At 52.8% G+C, this 20,238-nt stretch overlaps 1 protein-coding gene across 1 annotated transcript in view; it reads left to right on the forward strand.

The window, feature by feature from the left end:
* The first annotated feature begins 15,720 nt into the window (after positions 1-15,720).
* Positions 15,721-20,238, forward strand: part of LOC125944217 (uncharacterized) — an 87,482-nt gene continuing 82,964 nt past the window's right edge. The window contains exon 1 of the mRNA XM_049664539.1: positions 15,721-15,864. Within this exon, the coding sequence (XP_049520496.1) occupies positions 15,721-15,864 (144 nt within the window). The remainder of the gene's footprint in view (positions 15,865-20,238) is intronic.

Raw genomic sequence — 20,238 nt, forward strand, 5'->3', positions numbered from 1 at the left:
GCGCGTTCGGAGCCGTGCTCCCTGAAGGGCCGCAGAATTAGGCGTAGTAGTGATTTTATTGAAGAAGAAAGTGACGCTTATTTCTGCTGCCCAATAGGGAGCACGGTGCAGCGTCAGGGGAAGGGGAAAAAGGAGATAAAGATGTTGAAAGGAAGGGAAGAGAAGAAGAAGCAGCAAGAGTCTCATCCGATCATGGAGGAGGCTGGTGATGGAGGCGGTGGCCTGCTAGGGACGAGCGATTAGCGATGGGCGGAGATTCCGTTCGTCTCTTTCCTCCTTTACAATCAACATATATATATATATATATATAGAGAGAGAGAGAGAGAGAGAGAGGGAAGGAGAGCAAAGGCGACTTCTTCCATCGCGCGAAAGGCCGTGGGGGGACGGGAGGGAGGGAGGGGAGGCGACGTTTAGCTGCTGCACCAAATGCGTATTTATATAAAAAACATTGCGAGGCGAGAAGGTGGTAACGACTTCCGACCCTGCTTGACGAGTTTCCCGTTATGATCTCGTCGAAAACCTCCGAGCCGTCCCCAGAGGACCTGGCAACAGTCACCAACGCCGCGCGCGTTCTGCGTGAACGCGAGCAAAACGGCGACGGCATCGACAACAGTTCTGCGCGTTGCTGGTGCTGCTGCATGTCCAAGTTTATACACCTGATAAAACTACTCTTCTTACTCCGAATATCTCTCTACTAATTTGCTATCGCCATTGATGCTTCGCCGTTCGGGCGAAACTTTGTTGAGATGGCGACAGTCGACGCTGAAGCGCCAGCTGTGATCCTTCTTTCGCATGAGCACGACCGTAGAAGCCTAAGGGCTGCTAGATGGCTCAATGATATCTCGGGCAAGCTTCTTGTCGACTTCCTTCTGTATGACTCAGCGCTCAGTAGGGGAGACACGGTAGGGCCGTCGGTGTATCGCGCTAGCGTCGCCGGTGTGCGTCCGATGTTTCACAATGGACGTTTGACCTAGTGGCCGGTTATCGCGATCGAAAATGTTCCGGTACGAGGCGAGAAGGCATCGAAGTGCGTCCGCATGGTGGGCAGGGAGGTCAGGAGCGATCATTGTCGCGAAAGGTTCTAAAAATCTGGTTATAGGGCCAGAAACAGCAGAGGGAGTCGACGCAGTATCACCAGATAAGGCAGAAATATGGTAATCGGCAGCCGGGGCCAAGGTTGCAAGAGGTATGCCCTGAGGTAGCACTTGAGAATAGAGGCCAAAATTGACCACAGGAAGACAGATGGCATTATCTTTTATGCGGACAACTGTGTGGGAGAATGCGACGTTCTGCAATGGAAGGACGGTGGCTTTGGGCAACACGATGAAATGGCCGTCGGCGACATGTGGATCGGGTGAAACTGCAATATATGTAACGGCTCGGCGAGGTAGGCGAACGTAATCGGTGGAACATAGTCAACTGGGCATAGGATCAGGAGAGTCAACGGCATACGGTAGGGCGAGTTGGAAAACACCTGCAGAGCAGTCAATAACGGCCGAATGTGTCGACAGAAAATCATGGCCGAAGATGATTTTGTGTGGGCACTTCTCCAAGACATAAAATTGGTGTGGTTTAGCTTTGGTTAACCGTAGCTGATAGCGAAAGCTTCACTCCCCTCGCAAGGCCCATTGTCGATCTGTGGCCGAGGTGTGGTTTCGCAATAATGTACAGACATGTTTCCAATGAATACAGTGTTTATTCATAATATTTTATACCTATGAAGACACTGCGGTGATCAGTAAAGTAGTTAGACTTGGTTGCAACTCGCAGACGGGTCCAACTCTACCCTGGCAACGGCGGCAATGTCTCCTTTCAGGGTTCCGTAAAGGCTTTAGCAAGGTAGTGCGTTGGGCGAGTTGGTGCATAGCTAAACAAATGAGTTGTGGCGCAAGGAAAGAAGAAGGAAAACCAAGGGCAGACAGGATAGGGCACCAAACTAGTTTTATTCCCAGCACCATCACCCAAATATATACATTTCCAAAAATGCGCAAAGGGTGGTGCTTGGTTGAAAGTAAGAGGAGACAGGAAAGGGCCCACTGTAGAAGAAATATGCTTTAGCAAGGTTGTGCGTTGGGCGAGTTGCTGCATAGCTAAACAAATGAGTTGTGGCGCAAAAAGGGTGGTGCTTGGTTGAAAGGAAGAAATGGAAATAAGAAATTTTTTGGAAATGTATATATTTGGGTGATGTGCTGGGAATAAAACTAGTTGAAAGTTTGGCGACCTATCCTGTCTCCCCTTGGTTTTCCTTCTTCTTTCCTTGCGCCACAACTCATTTGTTTTTCCGTAAAGGCCTAAATATAGTCCGACGTTGCGTGAACGCGCGCACACGTTATGCATGTTGGCGACTACAACAACGGCTGTAGTTCGACTGATGGTTCGACGTACTGGCGCCGCCAATGTAACCGAGCGCGCGGGGAATGCGCTCCGATGCACCCGGCGTCTGATAATGCTCAGCCGCGTGCCGATAACGTCGGAGTAAAAAAAATACCGCATATCCACGGGGTGAATGATGATGAGTGGGCGAAGCTCCGGAGGGAATAATCGGTAAACCGTGAATCTTCCGCCTAATTCGCCCAGTCTCGCCGCACTAAATCGAACGATTGACTTCCACCAATGACACGCGCCATATGTGACGTCATTCCTATTTTATAACAGCGCCCTTCATTATAATTGCACCATCTCCCGCTTAAGGGGACGCTAGCACAAACGCGTTAGAAACGTGCAGTACTCTCTAGTAAGGGGGAGAGGCCACAGCGTCTTACGCAGCCGTTTACACATGCCGGAACGTGCACCGCGTTTGCCGACGCCATCACATGACTGCTGAGAGAGTATAACCCCCGTATTCATAAACGCTCCTCGACTTGAACTTGACTTGCCACTGCCTTCAACGCATTTCGAACGCGCTGCCCAAGGCGGTGGCAAGTTGGCGCTGAGCCGTGCTCCCTCAAGGGCTGCAGAAGATAGCGCCAACCTTTCCCTTTCCCTCAAGAACCACTTATCATCATCAGGCGGTGGCAAGTCAAGTTCAAGTCGAGGAGCGTTTATGAATACGGGGGTAAGGCGGAGAGGCCACATAGTCTTACACCAGCTTCTTACACGGGCCGTAACGCGCTAGCACAAACGCGTTAGAAACGCGCAGTCTTTCGTTAATGTTGGGTATTTACTGTCATCGTGGTGCGTGCGTTCATGTGCGCTTCGTGGCGTAGTGGTTAGCGCCGCGCGTTCGGAAGCGAGGGGTCCCTGGTTCGCTTCCGCGCTACGGACACAACTTTCGAAATTTTTTTTTCTCATAAGAGTAGACGTGGCTACCAACTACGACGACGACGACTACTACGACGACGACGACTTCTACTACTACTACTACATACTACAGAGGAGGGACAGACCCACACCCTAAGGAGCTTCGCCCCTAAAAGCGCCTTGATGCTCTCTTGTGGTTTGATCTCCAGCTCTCAAGGTGAGAACTGTTAAGTCGGCCACGGCTGCACGAGGTAGCGTAATGAAGCTTTCGCTTCAAAACAACAGACGTATGGTGTCTGGCTACAGTGACACGGGCGGCACACATCCCAGTGACAGCTGGAGTTCCGCCGTCGGCTACGTGGACGACGGCGAGCGGGGCAGGAGTTAGGAATTTCTTTAGGTACGTACGCAGGTTCGAGTTCATAACCGATATGTGAGCTCCTGTGCGAATAAGTGCTGGTTCACGTATACCATCCACGTCCACGTTGATGAGGTTATGATGGCCAGGCAGCGTAAGCACAGAAATTTCGGGTTGTGTCGTCATGGCAGGCTCACTACTCGGAGCTGCGCCCGTTAGTTTTCGGAGGAGCGGCGGGTGTAAGGAGGAGACGGAGAGCACCGAGCCAGAGGCGAGCGGGAAACACGTTGGCGTGGCGAAGGGAAACGGTTTAGTCGTGCGTGCAGAGATGTTGGCGCGTTGTCTTCCTCAATGTGTGTCGGCGGGCGGGGACTGCCAGGCGGGCGCCGGTTATTTCGACAGCTCGGCCAAGGCCGAGGCCAAGTTGCAAGAACGGCGACAGTGGCGAGAAATATGCGCGACGCGTCCACAGCAGAAACAGATAGGCCTGTCATCAAAGGTGCGCCATTCCTTCGGGTTTCGAGAAGGAGGACGAGCGTACGAACTTCGTGGTAGATCGGGTACGCCGGGTGAACGGTAGTCGGGCCTGTGGACTGGGCTAAGTGAGTGGAGTCCGACATTGGACAACTCTTGCCGTACAACAGTCTGAATGAGAGATATTGTAGCGTGGGAATCGTCTGGGGCGCGAATCTGGGAAAGAACTTGAGATGCTGCTTCAATCTGCCGGCGGACGATGCACACAATACTGTCGGATGCAGCCGGCACGGGTGGGAGACGGAGTTCCTCCCAGGTAGATGCTGCAGCCGTACTAGGAAGACGAGAAAAGGTGTGAGCAATATGACGGATTGTAGCTTCTGTGAAGCGCCGGAATTCAGCAATGATGCCATGTATTGTCGAGGAATTCTTGAAAACGAGTCCGCGATGCCTTTGAGGATGTGTTCAACCTTTTCCGCATCCGGCATCTTCTCGTCAACCTTGTGACAATGCGCGAGTACGTCCTGAATATAAGTCACATAGGACTCAGTGAAAGCTTGAACGCGGCAAGCAAGGTCTTTCTGCGTGGCACACCGGCGGCCAGCAGGCTTGCCAAACAAATCAATGAGCTTTTGCTTGCATAAGTCCCAGCTGGTGAGCTCCTCTTCGAGGGTCTCAAACAAGACCCGTGCCGTTTCTCCGAGGTAAAAGAGCAGGTTAGCGAGCATGACGGTCTGGTCCCAGAAATTGCTCGCGCTCAGCCATTCGTATAGTTGAAGCCAGTCTTCGACGTCGGTGTTATCCGTTCCAGAAAAGGTGCCAGGGTCGCGCGGCTGTGCCAGGATGACGGTGGGTGCGGGTGGCGACGAGCCCGAAGCATTCTCGCCTTGAGCTGCCATGGCCGATGCAGCCAAGGAGCGCCCGCTGCGTAAATCCGTTGTGCGTCTGTTATATCCCGCACCTTCCATCAAAATGTTATGGGGGAATAGAGGTTTAAACTATATTTCCAGAATATTTACAAAGCACACACGGCATACAAGGCATACAAGATGCAAAACCAGTCCACGCGACACCAGAGAGCGTCGCCGTCTTCTGTATTGTCCTCAGCGTTGTCTCGAACATTGCTTGGTAATAATATATTTATAGATTGTAGCGAAAGATCCGAAAACCATAGTGGGTCATGCTCTCCAACCCTTTCTGGAGGGTCGATCCCTCCTGCGCTCTCCTCGAGAAACGCCACTCGTGCTGAGAGCTCTGGCCCTGAACTAACGGTCGGTCCGAAAGGGCTGGTGCCTAATAAACGCCTTTACAAGTGGTGGAGAGTGCTTCGGCCTACAGCGTTAATCCTGGAGCTTCGATGCCGTACCCTTCGCTCAACTATGCATGAAGACGCATCCCCACAAGTGCCACCTACCCCATCCCTGCAAGTACCTCATCAGTCTGTCATGTGCTCTGGTGTGCCTCTTAGAAAAATTTCGTTCTTCTTTCGATGGCGAGCAATCTTCCCTAGGCCGAACATCAACTGTTACTCACTGCATCGACACTGGCTCGCAACCGTCATTGCGGCAAAGCCCGTATCGTGTATCTCCCGCAGAGCGTCGTGTAATCAACGAACAATATATATATATATATATATATATATATATATATATATATATATATATATATATATATTGTGAGCGCATTTTGCGCATATCGTCGTCGACATCTGTACAAACGACTCATCATCTTGTGTGAGCGCTATTTGTGCATATCGTCGTCGTCATCTGTACATCCGACTCATCATCATCTTTTGTCTCGTGCGGTGCTTCGTCTCTGACTCGGGCGACTGCTCGAAAATAAAGGCATCGCATCGGTCGACGTCTCACAAGTGATGGAGCGTGCTTCAATTCCCACGTCGTCTTACTTTCCCGATTCCTCTGGAGCTCCGGTCCGTTCGTCGTTTGCTCTCGCCTACCAGGGTGATGGCAGAAACCAACCCATCCACCAGTGCTGCTACCACCTCTGCTCAGCCAGCTGGGCCTACCTGGATGGTGAACACCACACACCGCGATCCTCCCGTCTTTGGCAGCCTCCGCGGCGACGACGTGGACGATTGGCTCGATCACTACAACAGAGCCAGCGACGCCAACCATTGGGACGACACGCACAAATTGCGGTATGTCACCTTTTATCTAACCGAGGTTGCGAAGACGTGGTTTTTTAACCACGAAAGTGACTTTTCGGACTGGCCATCGTTCATCCAGCAATTTCGCCAGATATTCGGCATGTCGTCTGGACGCTCCGAAATCGCGAAACAGAGGCTGGCAACGCGCATACAAGACCAGGACGAGTCCTATACATCCTACATTGAGGACATACTCGCTCTCTGCCGCCGCGCACAGAGTGACATGGCGGAAGCTGACCGCGTTCGCCACATACTGAAGGGCATCAACACAGTCGTCTTTAATGCTCTCGTCATGCAGAGCCCAAACTGCGTTAGTGATATTATCACAGCATGCCAACGTCTAGACACGCTCCAGTCTATTCGCCTGCCACGCGCCTCTTGCGACCATCGTCTCAACAGTGATGCTGAGTTGCGAGCCCTGATACGCACTCTCATCAGGGAGGAACTTCACGGACACCTTTCTGGACCTGCGACGCTTGCGACCGTTCGCCCCGCTCCTAGTGGACTGCGTGACATCATCAAGGACGAACTGGCGTCGATGATAAACGCCCAAATGGAAAAGTCTACTGGACCATTTCGTCCGCCAAGTTATGCCGAAATTGCCTCCCGGCCTCCCTCGACCGTTCAGCCTCCACCTGCCGAAGCTTACCGCAACCCCCTAGCTTCGCTGGCAGCGAATACTCCTGCACAGCCGTACGACTCTCCGTGGCGGTCATCGCGCCCGGTTTGTTTCTACTGCGGTATTCGCGGCCACATTTCTCGCTACTGCCGTCGGCGTCAGCAGGATGAAAGGCGGGGCTGTGCTACCTTTGAGCGACACAGCGCACCTAGGTTTGATTACTACGTTCCCGGGGTCACCCAGGTGAAAGGCGAGGCTACGCCAACTTTGAGCGAGATAGGACACCAGGGCCAGATTCCTACGTTCCCGGACCGTACACAACCTCCTCTGGTCGCTCTCCTTCACCTTCCCAGGACATGGCTCGAGCATCCCGCTCGCCCCGGCGTCGCTCTCCTTCACCTTACCGCCGTTCCTCATCGCCCTTGCGCGCTGCTTCCCATGTTATGGACACCCGCTCGGAAAACTAGAGGCTGCAGTTTTTGGAGGAGAAACTGCCAATTTGCTCTCGGTTTGTGTGGAAGATGTTCCGTCCACGCCCTTGTAGATACTGGAGCCGCTATTTCTGTTATACATCATGAACTGTGCTTTCGTCTGCGAAAAGTGCAAACGCCGTATGTTGGTCCTGGTCCTATGTGGTGCCAATGACGTTCCCATATTTCCTACCGGACAGTGCACAGCTCGTGTTCTGATAGACGGTATTCGTCATCATGTGCAACTTGCGGTGCTTTCGACGTGTGCTCATCAGATTATATTAGGATGGGACTTCCTGTCCGCTGCTTCTGCACTAATTTCGTGCGGCGACCCAAGGATTCACATCAGCGACACTGAGACTTATCCAGTTTTCGATTCCCCGTGTCCCAACCTTCTTGCAGCAGCGGATTTTCTTATCCCACCAGACGAATAACGTACTCTTACCGTTGGGTCAACAGACATTGCCGACGGAGACGCAGTGGTTGTACCTTCTCAGCGTTGCATTTCTCGAGGACTCGCGATCGCTTCTTGCTTGGTCCGGTTCTCGAGTGGCTATGCCAGCCTCACAGCCTTTAATACGACTCCTGAGCCACTACTACTGCCTAAAGGGTCTACTGTCGCCAAGCTCGCCGACGCTGCGCCGGTATGTGTCGTCAGTGTTTCGCCTGCCACATCCTCCGCGCATTGTACGCCCGCAGAAGGCGACACTAGTGCTATTAAGGCCACCTTGAGTGCAGATCTCAATCCGGCCCAGACCAATGCACTCGTCACCATTTTAATGAAGCATGAAGCTTGTTTCGACGTTTCTTCGTGAGGCCTGGGTCAGACCACTGTAACTACTCATCGAATTGAAACAGACGGCTCTCGCATCATTCGCCGTCGGCCGTACCGTGTGTCACCTTTGGAGCGAAATGTTATAGAAGAACAAGTGAACGACATGCTGACACGCAACATTATAAGGCCTTCAGCAAGCCCTTGGTCTTATCCTGTTGTGCTTGTTAAAAAAAGGATGCTTCTGTGCGCTTTTGCATTGATTATAGGGCGCTAAACAAAATTACCAGTAAGGATGTTTATCCAATGCCTCGTATTGACGATGCTTTGGATACCTTACAAGGTGCCGAGTATGTCTCGAGCCTCGACTTGCGCTCCGGATATTGGCAAATTCTCATGCATGAGCCAGATAAAGAAAAGACTGCGTTTGCTACACCTGATGGCCTTTTCGAATTTAACGTGATGCCTTTTGAACTGTGAAATGCACCAGCTACGTTTGAACGTATGATAGATACAGTACTCCGTGGCTCAAAATGGAAGACCTGCCTTTGTTACTTGGACGACATTGTCATCTTTTCGTCGAGTTTGTGGGTTCTTGGTGTCTCCCAGGAGACCAACCACCGCGGGTTCGAGCTTAGCGAGCCACAGGGCCGCGTCAGCCGTCGCCTCCAGCACCGCTCGTGCTCGAGCTCAGAGGCCGCAAGGGGCTACCGAGTGACGCACGCAAAAACACAGTAAAGCCCTGAGTTGACGGAAACCGTTTACTGAAACCGTCGGCACCAGCACTGTACAAACGCCCGCATGGAGGGGAGCCAAAGGGGTCCCGCACCAGGGCGAAAATACAATAACAGGCGCCTATAGCACGTCGCGGCGAGAGCACAGGCTCAAGCTGGGACACGCCGCTAGGAAAAGTCCCGGCGGCTATGCTACTTGCTCTGGCGATAACCAATGGGTCAACTCGCGAGAGCACGGGCAATATCCTTCGGCTTAGGCTTTCGGCAAGTGCGGCTCGGCGAGGTACAACCTCGCGCGAGCACTAATGGCACCGCTCGTCGGCTTAGCGTCGGGAAAGGAGCAGCACAAAGTACGCGCTCCCCGCACGGGCAAAGGCACCGTGCGCGAGCTCCAGTCCTAGTCACAAAGGTGTCGGCGGACGAGAGGAAAGCATGAACGTACCGTGCGCTGGTCCCGGAGAGAAGTCCACGCTTCCCCGCTAGCAGCCGACAACCGGCCGCGTAGTGACGTCAGCGCTCCGCCCTCACCGCCAACCGCCGCGTGCGCAGCGCCACCGCGGGAACCGGTTAGGCGGCGCGGGCGGAGAAGGAGGCCAGCGGGGAACGATGGCGAGGGATGGCAGAGCAGTGAAGCCCGATTGCCGGCGCAACCCTCAATCCCCACAAGTTTCTCCCAGCACCTACAACGTCTAGACCAAGTTCTCGCGTGTCTAGAAAAAAGCTGGTCTCCAACTCAATACTAAAAAGTGTCGCTTTGCAAGCCGAAGCATTAAAGTATTGGTCCACGTCGTCAGTAAGCATGGCATCCAGCCTGATCCCGATAAAATCGCTGCAGTACTGCAATTTCCGCCCCCAACCGCAGTTAAAGAACTCCGCAGCTTTCTAGGACTGGCCTCCTACTTCCGCCGCTCTGTCCGTGACTTCGCCACCATCGCCGCTCCTCTACACAAACTTCTGACTTTGAGCGCGTCCTTTGTGTGGTCGAACGACTGTGAAGGCGCCTTCCAGACCCTCAAACGAGTTCTCACGTCAGGGCCCGAGCTCCGTCATTTCGATGCAACGGCCCCGACTATTATACACACTGATGCCAGTGGGCATGTAATTGGCGCTGTCCTGCTGCAGCGGAATCAGACGTCCGAAGAGCAAGTCGTGGCTTATGCAAGTCGTGCTCTTTCTCCTGCTGAGCGCAACTACACGATTACAGAACAGGAATGCCTCGCCATCGTGAGGTCAATGCAAAAATTTCGTCCCGATCTCTACAGCCGCCATTTCACAGTTGTGACCGACCATCATGCTCTCTGTTGGTTGTCGTCCCTGAAAAACTTGTCTGGACGCCTCGGCCGTTGGGTACTGTGCTTACAAGAATATGACTTCACTGTCACGTATAGGTCCCGCTAACAACATCCAGATGCCGACGCTTTGTCGCGCTGCCCGCTGTCCCCAAACGCACATGCTTCACCTTCGGTGTGCACGTCACCATCTAGCCACACGTCTCAGCACAAGCCCAGTAGCCCGGGACAGTCAGTTGCCTCAGTTGACTTTCTCCCGTCTACTGACCTCGTCTCACTCCAACGTACTGACCCATACTGCCGTACGCTGATCAACCGACTTACTGGCTTGGCACGACCCCCCCAACAGTCGCTTAAGATGACAACTTTCGCGTTTTAAGCTTCAAGGTGGAGCATTATTTCGATCAATCTACCATCCTTCCGGTAACCGATGGGTACCAGTCATACCTCGCTCACTTCGACTCCAAGTATTAGAAGCATTTCACGACGACGCGACGGCTGGCCACATGGGCTTTCATAAGACCAACGACCGCATCAACACGCGTTGTTTCTGGCCGGGCCTTTCCACCTCTGTCGCCAAATACGTTGGATCCTGCGCGTCATGCCAGCACAGAAAACGCTCTACATCCCTTCCAGCCGGTCCTCTGCAGCCTCTACCATGTCCCGTCCACCCCCTTCGAAATTGTGGGCATAGACTTGTACGGGCCCCTCCCACTCACGCCCGCTGGTCACCGCTAGATCGTTACCGCAGTGGATCATCTAACGCGGTACGCTGAGACAGCTGCTCTTCGCTCTGGAGTCGCCAAGTTTTTCGTGCACAGTATCGGTTGGCGCCACGGCGCACCTCGTGTCCTCCTGAGTGACCGGGACAAGACGTTCCTATCGCATGTCCTACGTGATGTCCTGCAGACCTCGGACACCACCCATAAGACCACATCATCGTACCATCCGCAAACAAATGGTCTTACGGAGCGTTTTCATCGAACTTTGTCCGACATGATGTCAATGTATGTTCGACCCGATTACACCAACTGGAACACCATCTTACCTTTTGTGACCTTTGCGTATAATAGTGCCGTCCAACGTACAACCAATTGCAGTCCCTTCTTCCTTGTGTACGGTCGTGCGCCGGCTTTCGTCTTGGACACTACACTCCTTTCAGCACCTGTTGCTCCATCCGCGTCTCTTCCTGAAGAATTTGCCGCTCGCATCTCCCGGTGCCGTGAAATTGCCCGCGCCAACACCGCTACCATTCAGGACAAAAGGAAAATTCGCTATGATGCGACGCGTCGCGTTGCTTCGTTCCGCCCAGGCGACGAAGTTCTTTTGTGGACACCTGTTCGCGCACCGGGGCTCTGTGAAAAATTTCTACACAGATATCTAGGCCCCTACACCGTTTTGCAACGAACTTCGGCCATTAACTACCGCGTCACTCCTGTCAGCTCAGCTACTGACCGCCGCCACCATACTACGGAAATCGTTCACGTATCTCGCCTGAAACCCTACAGCGCCGTACCTACTTTCTAGCTTGCGGTCTTGCTGACCGCTTTCCTGAAAGGGGGAAGTTAGTATGAGCGCATTTTGCGCATGTCGTCGTCATCTGTACAAACGACTCGTCAGCTTGTGTGAGCGCTATTTGTGCATATCGTCGTCGTCATCTGTAGATACGACTCATCATCATCTTTTGTCTTGCGGTGCTTCGTCTCTGACTCGGGCGACTGCTCGAAAATAAAGGCATCGCATCGGTCGACTTCTCAAAAAAATATATATATATCTATATATATATATATTGCAAGGCCTGTAGTGGAACGGGAACAAAACCAGTCGGTCTCAGGCGAATTTCGTGAGGTGTTGTAGGGTCGTCCAGCAGAGGCAGGTCAAGACGCACAGTACTTGAAGAACAATCGATGAGCGCTGAATGGGCAGAGACGAAGTCGAGGCCTAGTATGAGGTCATGGGGGCATTGGTCAAGCACAGTGAAAAGCACGACAGTATGGCGGCCGGAAATGCTCACGCGTGCAGTACACAATCCGACCACGGCCACCATGCTGCCGTCGGCGATTCGTACGACCCGAGTAACGGCAGGCGTAACAATTTTCCTTAAATGGCGACGAAGGCGGCTGGTCATAATTGATATCTGTGCTCCGGTATCTATGAGTGCTGTGACGGGTGTGCCATCAACGTGGACGTCGAGAAGGTTACGTTTCGTAAACAGCGTCAAAGGAGGATTTTGCGGCGTATTCGACATTGCACCACTACCCCGAGGTGCCGCATTGCCTAGTTTTCCGGCTGGGATGGTCCTGGGTAGGTCGGCGAGGGCGAGCGGTGAAACTGGGGCGGACGTGGCTGGCGACGTTGAGGCGAGGGCGAGCGAGTATAGCGGCGAGGAGAGGTAGCGGCGTCGGAAGCGTCGTAGAAGCGACGGGGTGAAGAACTGCGGGGCGAACTTGTATTCCAGAACGTGTTTCGAGGCGGGGACGACCAACGGCTACGGCAGTGACGGGAAACGTGACCGATTCGGCCGCAGCAGAAACAGATCTGCCTGTCATCAGGTGTACGCCAGTCCGATGGATTCCGGGCACTGTAGGGATAACGGGCACTGGAGGGTGGAGCGCGATAGGACCGAGGCATAGCGGCAGGGCCGGGGTCAGGACGACTCAAGGAGCAGGCGCTGGGGAGACCCATATTAGCAATTTCCTGGCGAACCACAGGATTGAATCAGTGATATCATCTCAGGAGTGTTGGTCCAAGACGTCGGTTGAGGCGAGACAGGAAACGCAGCTTCGAGTTCGCGGCGCACAATGCGGGTCGCGTTTTCACTTGGTGGTGGACACGCTAGATTGGTCGGTTAGGTCAGCGCAAGAAGAGGTCGCTGCAGTATTTGGAAGCCGTGTAAACTGATTATGTATACGGTGGCTCTTCGCCTGCTCGAAACGGCGGCATTCCTTCATGATGGCGTCGATGGTCGATAAGTTTCTGAAGACCAGAAGGTTGAATGCGTCGTCCCCGATACCCTTGATAATGTGGCCAACCTTGTCCTCCTCTGGCATTGACGTGTCGATTTTATGACAGAGGGCGAGGACGTCCTGAATGTAGGAGACGTACGACTCGGTAGTAGTTTGGGCACGCGTTGCGAGTTGTTGCTTGGCGGCTAGCTGTCGACCGGTCGGATTGCCAAAAACGTCGGACAGCTTGTCTTTAAACAACTCCCAGCTGGTGAGCTCTTCCTCGTGTGTATAATACCACGTTCGCGGTGTTCCATCGAGGTAGAACACGACATTGGCCAGCATTATGGTAGGATCCCCCCTGTTCACCTTGCAGACGCGCTCGTACATCTTTAACCATTCTTCTACGTCAACACCATTGAGGTCGTTGAACTTGCCGGGGTCTTGCGGCTGAGGTAGAGCAATGTACTGGGTCTGCGTAGTCGGCGATGCAGCTGCAGACGCAGTGCCTGCCGCTGAATGCATGTTCTCGGGCTGGGTGAGACGTCCGCTGCGGAGCTCCGTGGCGAAGACGCGTACCCCGCACCTCCACCAAAATGTCACGGGTATAAACTATTTACAGAATGTATTTACAGGACATAGACAGCAGCTGAGAACACAGAGAGGCTGTTGCCACTTCGTCCTCTTCTCCTTCGTCGACCTTGTCTGTTTTCCTCACCTTAACAATATATATATATATATATATATATATATATGTGTGTGTGTGTGTGTGTGTGTGTTGTGAAGAAGAAGACGCACCTCCGCCCTGCGGCAGCGCCAACTCTCGGCCTGCTCTGCTCGCGCTGCTGGTCGATGCTGTCTTTGGAGACGGTGCCCCACGCTGCCCCGCCGTTCCTTGAACTCGTAGCGTCGTTGCCGGTCACCGCCACTAAACCTATTCTCAATTGGTGGAGGTTACTGTAATTCTCCTTCGCTTGCACCCGGGAGCTTCGAACTCGAACGCTTCCGCCCATCATGACAGACAACGCAGATCTGCCAGCGCCTGCGCCCCAGTCCGTCATCTGTACCGGGGTTCCTCTGCAACGTGATCCGAATGTCTTCAACGGTACAGATAACTCCATCGTGGAGGACTGGTTTACGTTGCATGAACGGGTGAGCTCGCATAATAAGTGGGACGATGCCGCGAAATGGACCAACGTCATGCTTTATCTTACCGGCGTTGCCCAACTCTGGTTCCATAACCACGAAGTCGACATCCCGACATGGTCAACTTCAGAGACGTCTTTCACTGAAGTGTTTGGTCGACCTGCTGTCCGAAAACTTCGCGCTGAACAGCGCTTGCGAGCCCATGCACAGCAGACTGGCGAAACTTTCGCGAGCTACGCTGAAGATGTCGTCGACCTTTGTAAACGTGTCTATGCTGCCATGCCCGACGCTGATAAACTTCAGCACATCCTTAAAGGCATTGATGACGGCGCATTCCAGACGCTTTTAGCCAGGAATCCGCGCACCGTTTCTAATGCGGCCACGTTATGTCGGAGCTAGGAAGAGTTGAAGAAGCAACGCACCCTGATTCAGCAGCCTCTGTCGAACGCCGACTCGCTCATGAGTCTCGCCGTTTCCGACCACTCTCCAGTGCTTGAGGAGATTGAAGACTTCGTGCGCGAGTAGGTTGCCCGTCAACTTTCCTTGGTTCACTTCACTCAGGAGCCGTCTTGTCGTCAGCCTACAACGCTCCGCACTCTCAATGCCGAAGAGGCCGCTCAAGCTGTTCCCGTCGCTCACCACCAGCCACCTGTGGCCGCGCCTCTTCCCTATGCGGAGACAGTGCAGCCTGTAGCCGGGCCTCTTACGTATGCGCACGCAGCGCACCCTGTAACCGCGCCTCTTACGTATGTGCAGGCCGTGCAGCCTGTTGCCGCGCCTCATATCTATGCGCAGATAGTGCGTAGGCCTCCACCAGCCGCCTTTCTCGATCCTGCAACAGTGTGCACCATCCGCCGCTCCTACTGCTTCTTGGGGCTGGCCGAAAGTCAGCAATCAATGGTTATGCCTGCTGCACGAGAGCACACGTCACTTACTACTGCCGCCGTCACCTTCAAGCTTCCTATGACGCTGCCCGGCCGTTCCCATATTGTAGTCAGCCCATGCACCAATCAGCCCCGGGTCTCTCCCAGCAGTATATTTCTGCTGACCTCCATGAATTTCCGTCGTGCAGCTCCCCATCTCCTCGTCGACGATCACACTCCCCAATCCGTCGCCGACCCGCACCCTCCGACCCGGAAAACTAAGCACCGCAGTTCACGAGGCCAGAACTGCGCCATCTTCGAACTACCCAAGCCCTCGCTCTTCTCCTAGCTGCTGACATGGTCGCAATATCCGTCGAAGATATTTACACTTTTGCGCTTGTGGACACCGGCGCCGCCCTTTCTGTTATAGCCGCCCAACTCTGCCGTTTGCTGCGCAAGGTGACCACGCCGCTCTCTGTACTATCGCTTACCACGGCAAACGCGCCGCACTTCACACCTCTCGCAGCCTGTACTGCCCGTGTGCTTTTAGGAAGGCGTTTTGTACATTGTCGAATTTATTGTTCTTCCTGCCAGGCATGCTTACGCGACCTCATCCTTGGGTGGCACTTCTTGTCCTATCATAATGCAGTCACCGACTGCGCACGAGCTGAAGTTGTTTTCACCGCTGTCGGACGCACCACCCCACGACGCTCTTCATGACATTCCTAAGCTGATCATGCGTGAGGAGACTGACACTCCGCCTGGCTCTTTTGCCCTTGTCCCAGTCGTTTGCGGTTGCCGTAACCGATGCTACGGTCTTGTTTATTGCGAGAGCAATTATATGGACACTCAAAGATGATTTCTGCCTGTCAGCGTCGTCGTCGCCTTGAGGTTCCGTATGACGTCAATAACGATGATGATGATGATGATGATGATGATGATGATAAGTGGTTCTTGAGGGAAAGGTTGGCGCTTTCCCTTTCCCTCAAGAACCACTTATCATCATCATCATCATCATCATCGTTATTGACGTCATACGGAACCTCAAGGCGACTGACGCCGCGCGCCGGAGGAGTGAAAGGGCGCGAGGGACGCGCGCTTTCACGGGGAGCGAACGCACGGCGGAGAACAAACGCGCGTTCTGCGCCTGTGCTCCCTGAAGGGCTGCAGAATGAAGCGTCTCTTTCCTCCTTTACAATCACCATATATATATATATATATATATATATATATATATATATATATATATATATATATAAAGCAAACGCGACTTCTTCCGCCGCGCGTAAGGCCGTGGGGAGACGGGAGGGAGGGAGGGAGGGGAGACAACGTTTAGCTGCGGCACCAAATGCGTATTTATATAAAAAGCAATGAATGCGATAGCAACACAGCAATGTCATACGAAGTAAGGTGAGCGGCTTTGGTAGCAACAACACGCAGAACTGTTGTCGACGCCATCGGCGTTTTGCCCGCGTTAGCTCAAAATGCGTGCGGCGTTGGTGACTGTTGCTGGAGCCTCTGATATAAATAGGCACTTGGTGCCGCAGCTAAACGTCGCCTCCCTTCCCTCCCCCTCCCCCACGGCCTCTCGCGCGTCCGAAGAAGGCGCGTTTGCTCTACATATATGGTGATTGTAAAGGAGGAAAGAGACGCCTACTTCTGCAGCCCTTAAGCAAGCACGGCGCGGAACGCGCGTTTGTTCTCCGCCGTGCGTTCACTCCCCGTGAAAGAGCGCGTCCCTCGCGCCCTTTCACTCGCACATACAGCGTTCGGCGCGCGGCGACGATTTCATCTCCAAATGACGTCATACGGAACCTCACGGCGACGGCGACGGCGACGGCGACGGCGACGCCGACGGCGACGGCGACGCCGACGGCGACGGCGACGCCGACGGCAGAAATCTGCTTTTGAGTGTCCATATAATTGCTATCGCAATAAAACGTTGCAAGGCGAGAATGTGGTAATGACTTCCGACGCTGCTTGACGAGCTTCCCGTTATGATCTCGTCGAAAACCTTCGAGCCGCCCCCAGAGGCCCTGGCAACAGTCACCAACGCCACGCGCGTTCGGTGCGAACGCGGGCAAAACGGCGACGGCGTCGGCAGCGGTTCTGCGCGTTGCTGATGCTGCTGCATGCAAGGTCGATCCACATAGGTCGCGAAGCTTTGGGCGAAAAGCCGTTCAGAACCAATCGTCACCGACATCAGCAAGGGTAGTTATGCGAGCAGCTATTGAAGCGCAACTATGTTTGGAGGGAATTAACACTGGGAAAGAAAACAAGCGTTTTTTAAGTTAAAGCGAGACGCAGTTAGATTCATTCAATAAAATTCCTAATCCATTTTACACACGCATGGCGAGAAAAGAAGATACAAGTCTATTTTACTTGATCATTATAAATAAATATCTTTTTTCAGCGCAACCGTGAGAGCGCCCATCGATAACGGCGGGCGTTGACGCCGCTATCACTTGCAATGCAATGCAGCTCTTGGAGTGCGTGGAAAGGCGCGCTCGTAAAGTTCAGCTGTTACAATACGCTCCCCTCACATGTTGTGTTGTTTTGCATGTTGACATTGGTCTGAATTAGGTGACGCGGGTAGTTTTATTGTTTCTTAACCTCTGCAGTCAAAAGTAGTGAGTTGCGACCGTCAGATACTTGTTTACTTTAGTTGTTTTCGTGCGACAGCGCTGAACGACGGGCTTGGCGTCCGACGAAAGGACGAGCACTCTACTTAATCTACGCCCAAAGCGTTCGTCGGCCTCTAAAGAAAGCATGTTCTGTGCAGCGAAGCGATTTCGACACCCGTATCAAGGTATATGTAAACTGGTAGCGAAGCTTCCATAGAAGCCCATAGGTTCAAAACATGGCGGCTTATCGGCGGTTCATGGGGCTTAGCGCCATCTGTGTGAGGAGGGAACACTTCCGGCGGAAGAAAAAATAATTTGACGTCATATTCGTTAAAAACAGAAGTGACGTCATTTTGTTCTCGTAGGCGCGAAATTTGTTTTCGGAGGCCTGCCATTAGAGCTGTACATTCAAATGCCCCTCCCTTCGACTTGATGGGCGTTCCGAGCTTTCAGCGCGGAAAGCGATGCAGGAAAAGGTCAGCCGTACGGGTGACAACATCGCATCGCTGCACAGAACATACTTTCTTTGGAGGCCGACGAACGCTTTGGGCGTAGATTGCGTAGAGTGCTCGTCCTTTCGTCGGACGCCAAGCCCGTCGGCCAGCGCTGTCGCACGAAAACAACTAAAGTAAACAAGTATCTGACGGTCGCAACTCACTGCTTTTGACTGTGCAGGTTAAGAAACAATAAAACTATCCGCGTCACCTAATTCATACAAACGTCGACATGCAAAACAACACAACATGTAAGGGGGGCGTATTGTAACAGGTGAACTTTACGAGCGTGCCTTTCCACGCACTTCCAATAGCTGCATTGCATTGCAAGTGATAGCGGCGTCAACGCCCGCCGCTATCGATGGGCGCTCTCACGGTGGGTGCTGAAAAAATGTATTTATTAATAATGATCAAGTAAAATAGAGTTGTATCTTCTCACCATGCGTATATAAAATGGATTAGGAATTTTATTCTTGTTGAATAAATATAACTGCGTGTCGATTTAATTAAAAAACGTATTTTTCTTTCCAGTGTTTATTCCCTCCAAACATAGTCGCGCTTCAATCGCTGCTCCCATAACCACCCTTGCTGATGTTGGTGACAATTGGTTCTGAACCGCTTTTTGCCCGAAGCTTCGCGACCTATGTGGATCGACCTTGCCCGTACGGCTGACCTTTTCCTGCATCGCTTTCCGCGCTGAAAACTCGGAACGCCCATCAAGTCGAATTGCCGGGTATATTAATATACAGCTCTAATGGCAGGCCTCCGAAAACAAGTTTCGCGCCTATGAGAACAAAATGACGTCACTTCTGTTTTTAGCGGATATGACGTCAAATTATTTTGTGTTCCACCGGAAGTGTTCCCTCCTCACACAGATGGCGCTAAGCCCCATGAACCGCCGATAAGCCGCCATGTTTTGAACGTATGGGCTTCCATGGAAGCTTCGCTACCAGGTGTAACCTTGCATCATGTCCAAGTTTATACCGCTGTTAAAACTACTATCCCTACTCCGAATAGATCTCTACTAATTTGCTATCGCAATCAATGCTTCGCGTTTTTACAACATCTGACATCTTTATGAGTTGCAAAGCAGTTCCACTGCCTTTTGCAACGCTTGGCATCGCCGCCGGCATCAGCAATATTTTTGTTTACAATGCACTTTCTTCGTCTCTTACGTTGCTCGTCTGCGAATGTCTCGGCCAGGTGGAACACCTTGACTCTTCGTTCGCTGTTAACGTGCCAGACGAGTCTTTCCATCTTGATTCCAACGAACTCCTCGCCGTTTCTACGCTTGAAGAGTCGTCGAGTGGCACTTTCTCCAGTTCAATCGACACTACACTAACCCCTGCCGAACACTCCAAGCTCCTTCATAGAAATTCTTTCGATGTTTCTCAGCCGCAACTGGGCCGAACGTCGCAAATGCAGCACTACATTGATACCGGCTTACTTCAGCCGTTGTGTCAACGACCGTACCGCGTCTCTGCCGATGAGCGTCGGGTCATTAACGACTAAGTCCACGATATGCTATGCCATGGCGTTATGCAACCATACCACAGTCCCTGGGCATTTCCTGTCGTTCTCGTTCGCAAGAAGGACGGGTCTATTTGCTTTTGCCTTGACTGCCGTCGATTAAATAAGGTCACGCGCAAGGACGTCTATCCTTTCACGCGCATCGACGACGCCCTTGGCAGCCTTCAGGGTGCAGAATTCTTTTCGTCCCTGGACTTGCGTTCTGGCTACAGGCAGGTTCCCATGGCTGAAGTCTATCGCCAGAAAACGGCATTTATTACCTCTCACGGCGTATAAGAATTCAACGTGTAGCCCTTTATACTTTGCAACGCACCTGCAACCTGCTGCGTGGCCTCAAGTGGTCTATGTATCTTTGTTACTTCGGCCATGTCGTGGTTTTCTCGCCTGATTTTCCGACCCACCTACTTCGCCTTAGACAAGTTTTGAAGTGTCGCACCAACGCTGGCCTGCAACTCAACCTCAATAAGTGCCGCTTCACTGCGCCGCAGCTGACAATCTTATGCCACACCGTGT

Source organism: Dermacentor silvarum, chromosome 3 (genome assembly GCF_013339745.2).
Source record: "Dermacentor silvarum isolate Dsil-2018 chromosome 3, BIME_Dsil_1.4, whole genome shotgun sequence".
Lineage (NCBI taxonomy): Eukaryota > Metazoa > Arthropoda > Arachnida > Ixodida > Ixodidae > Dermacentor > Dermacentor silvarum.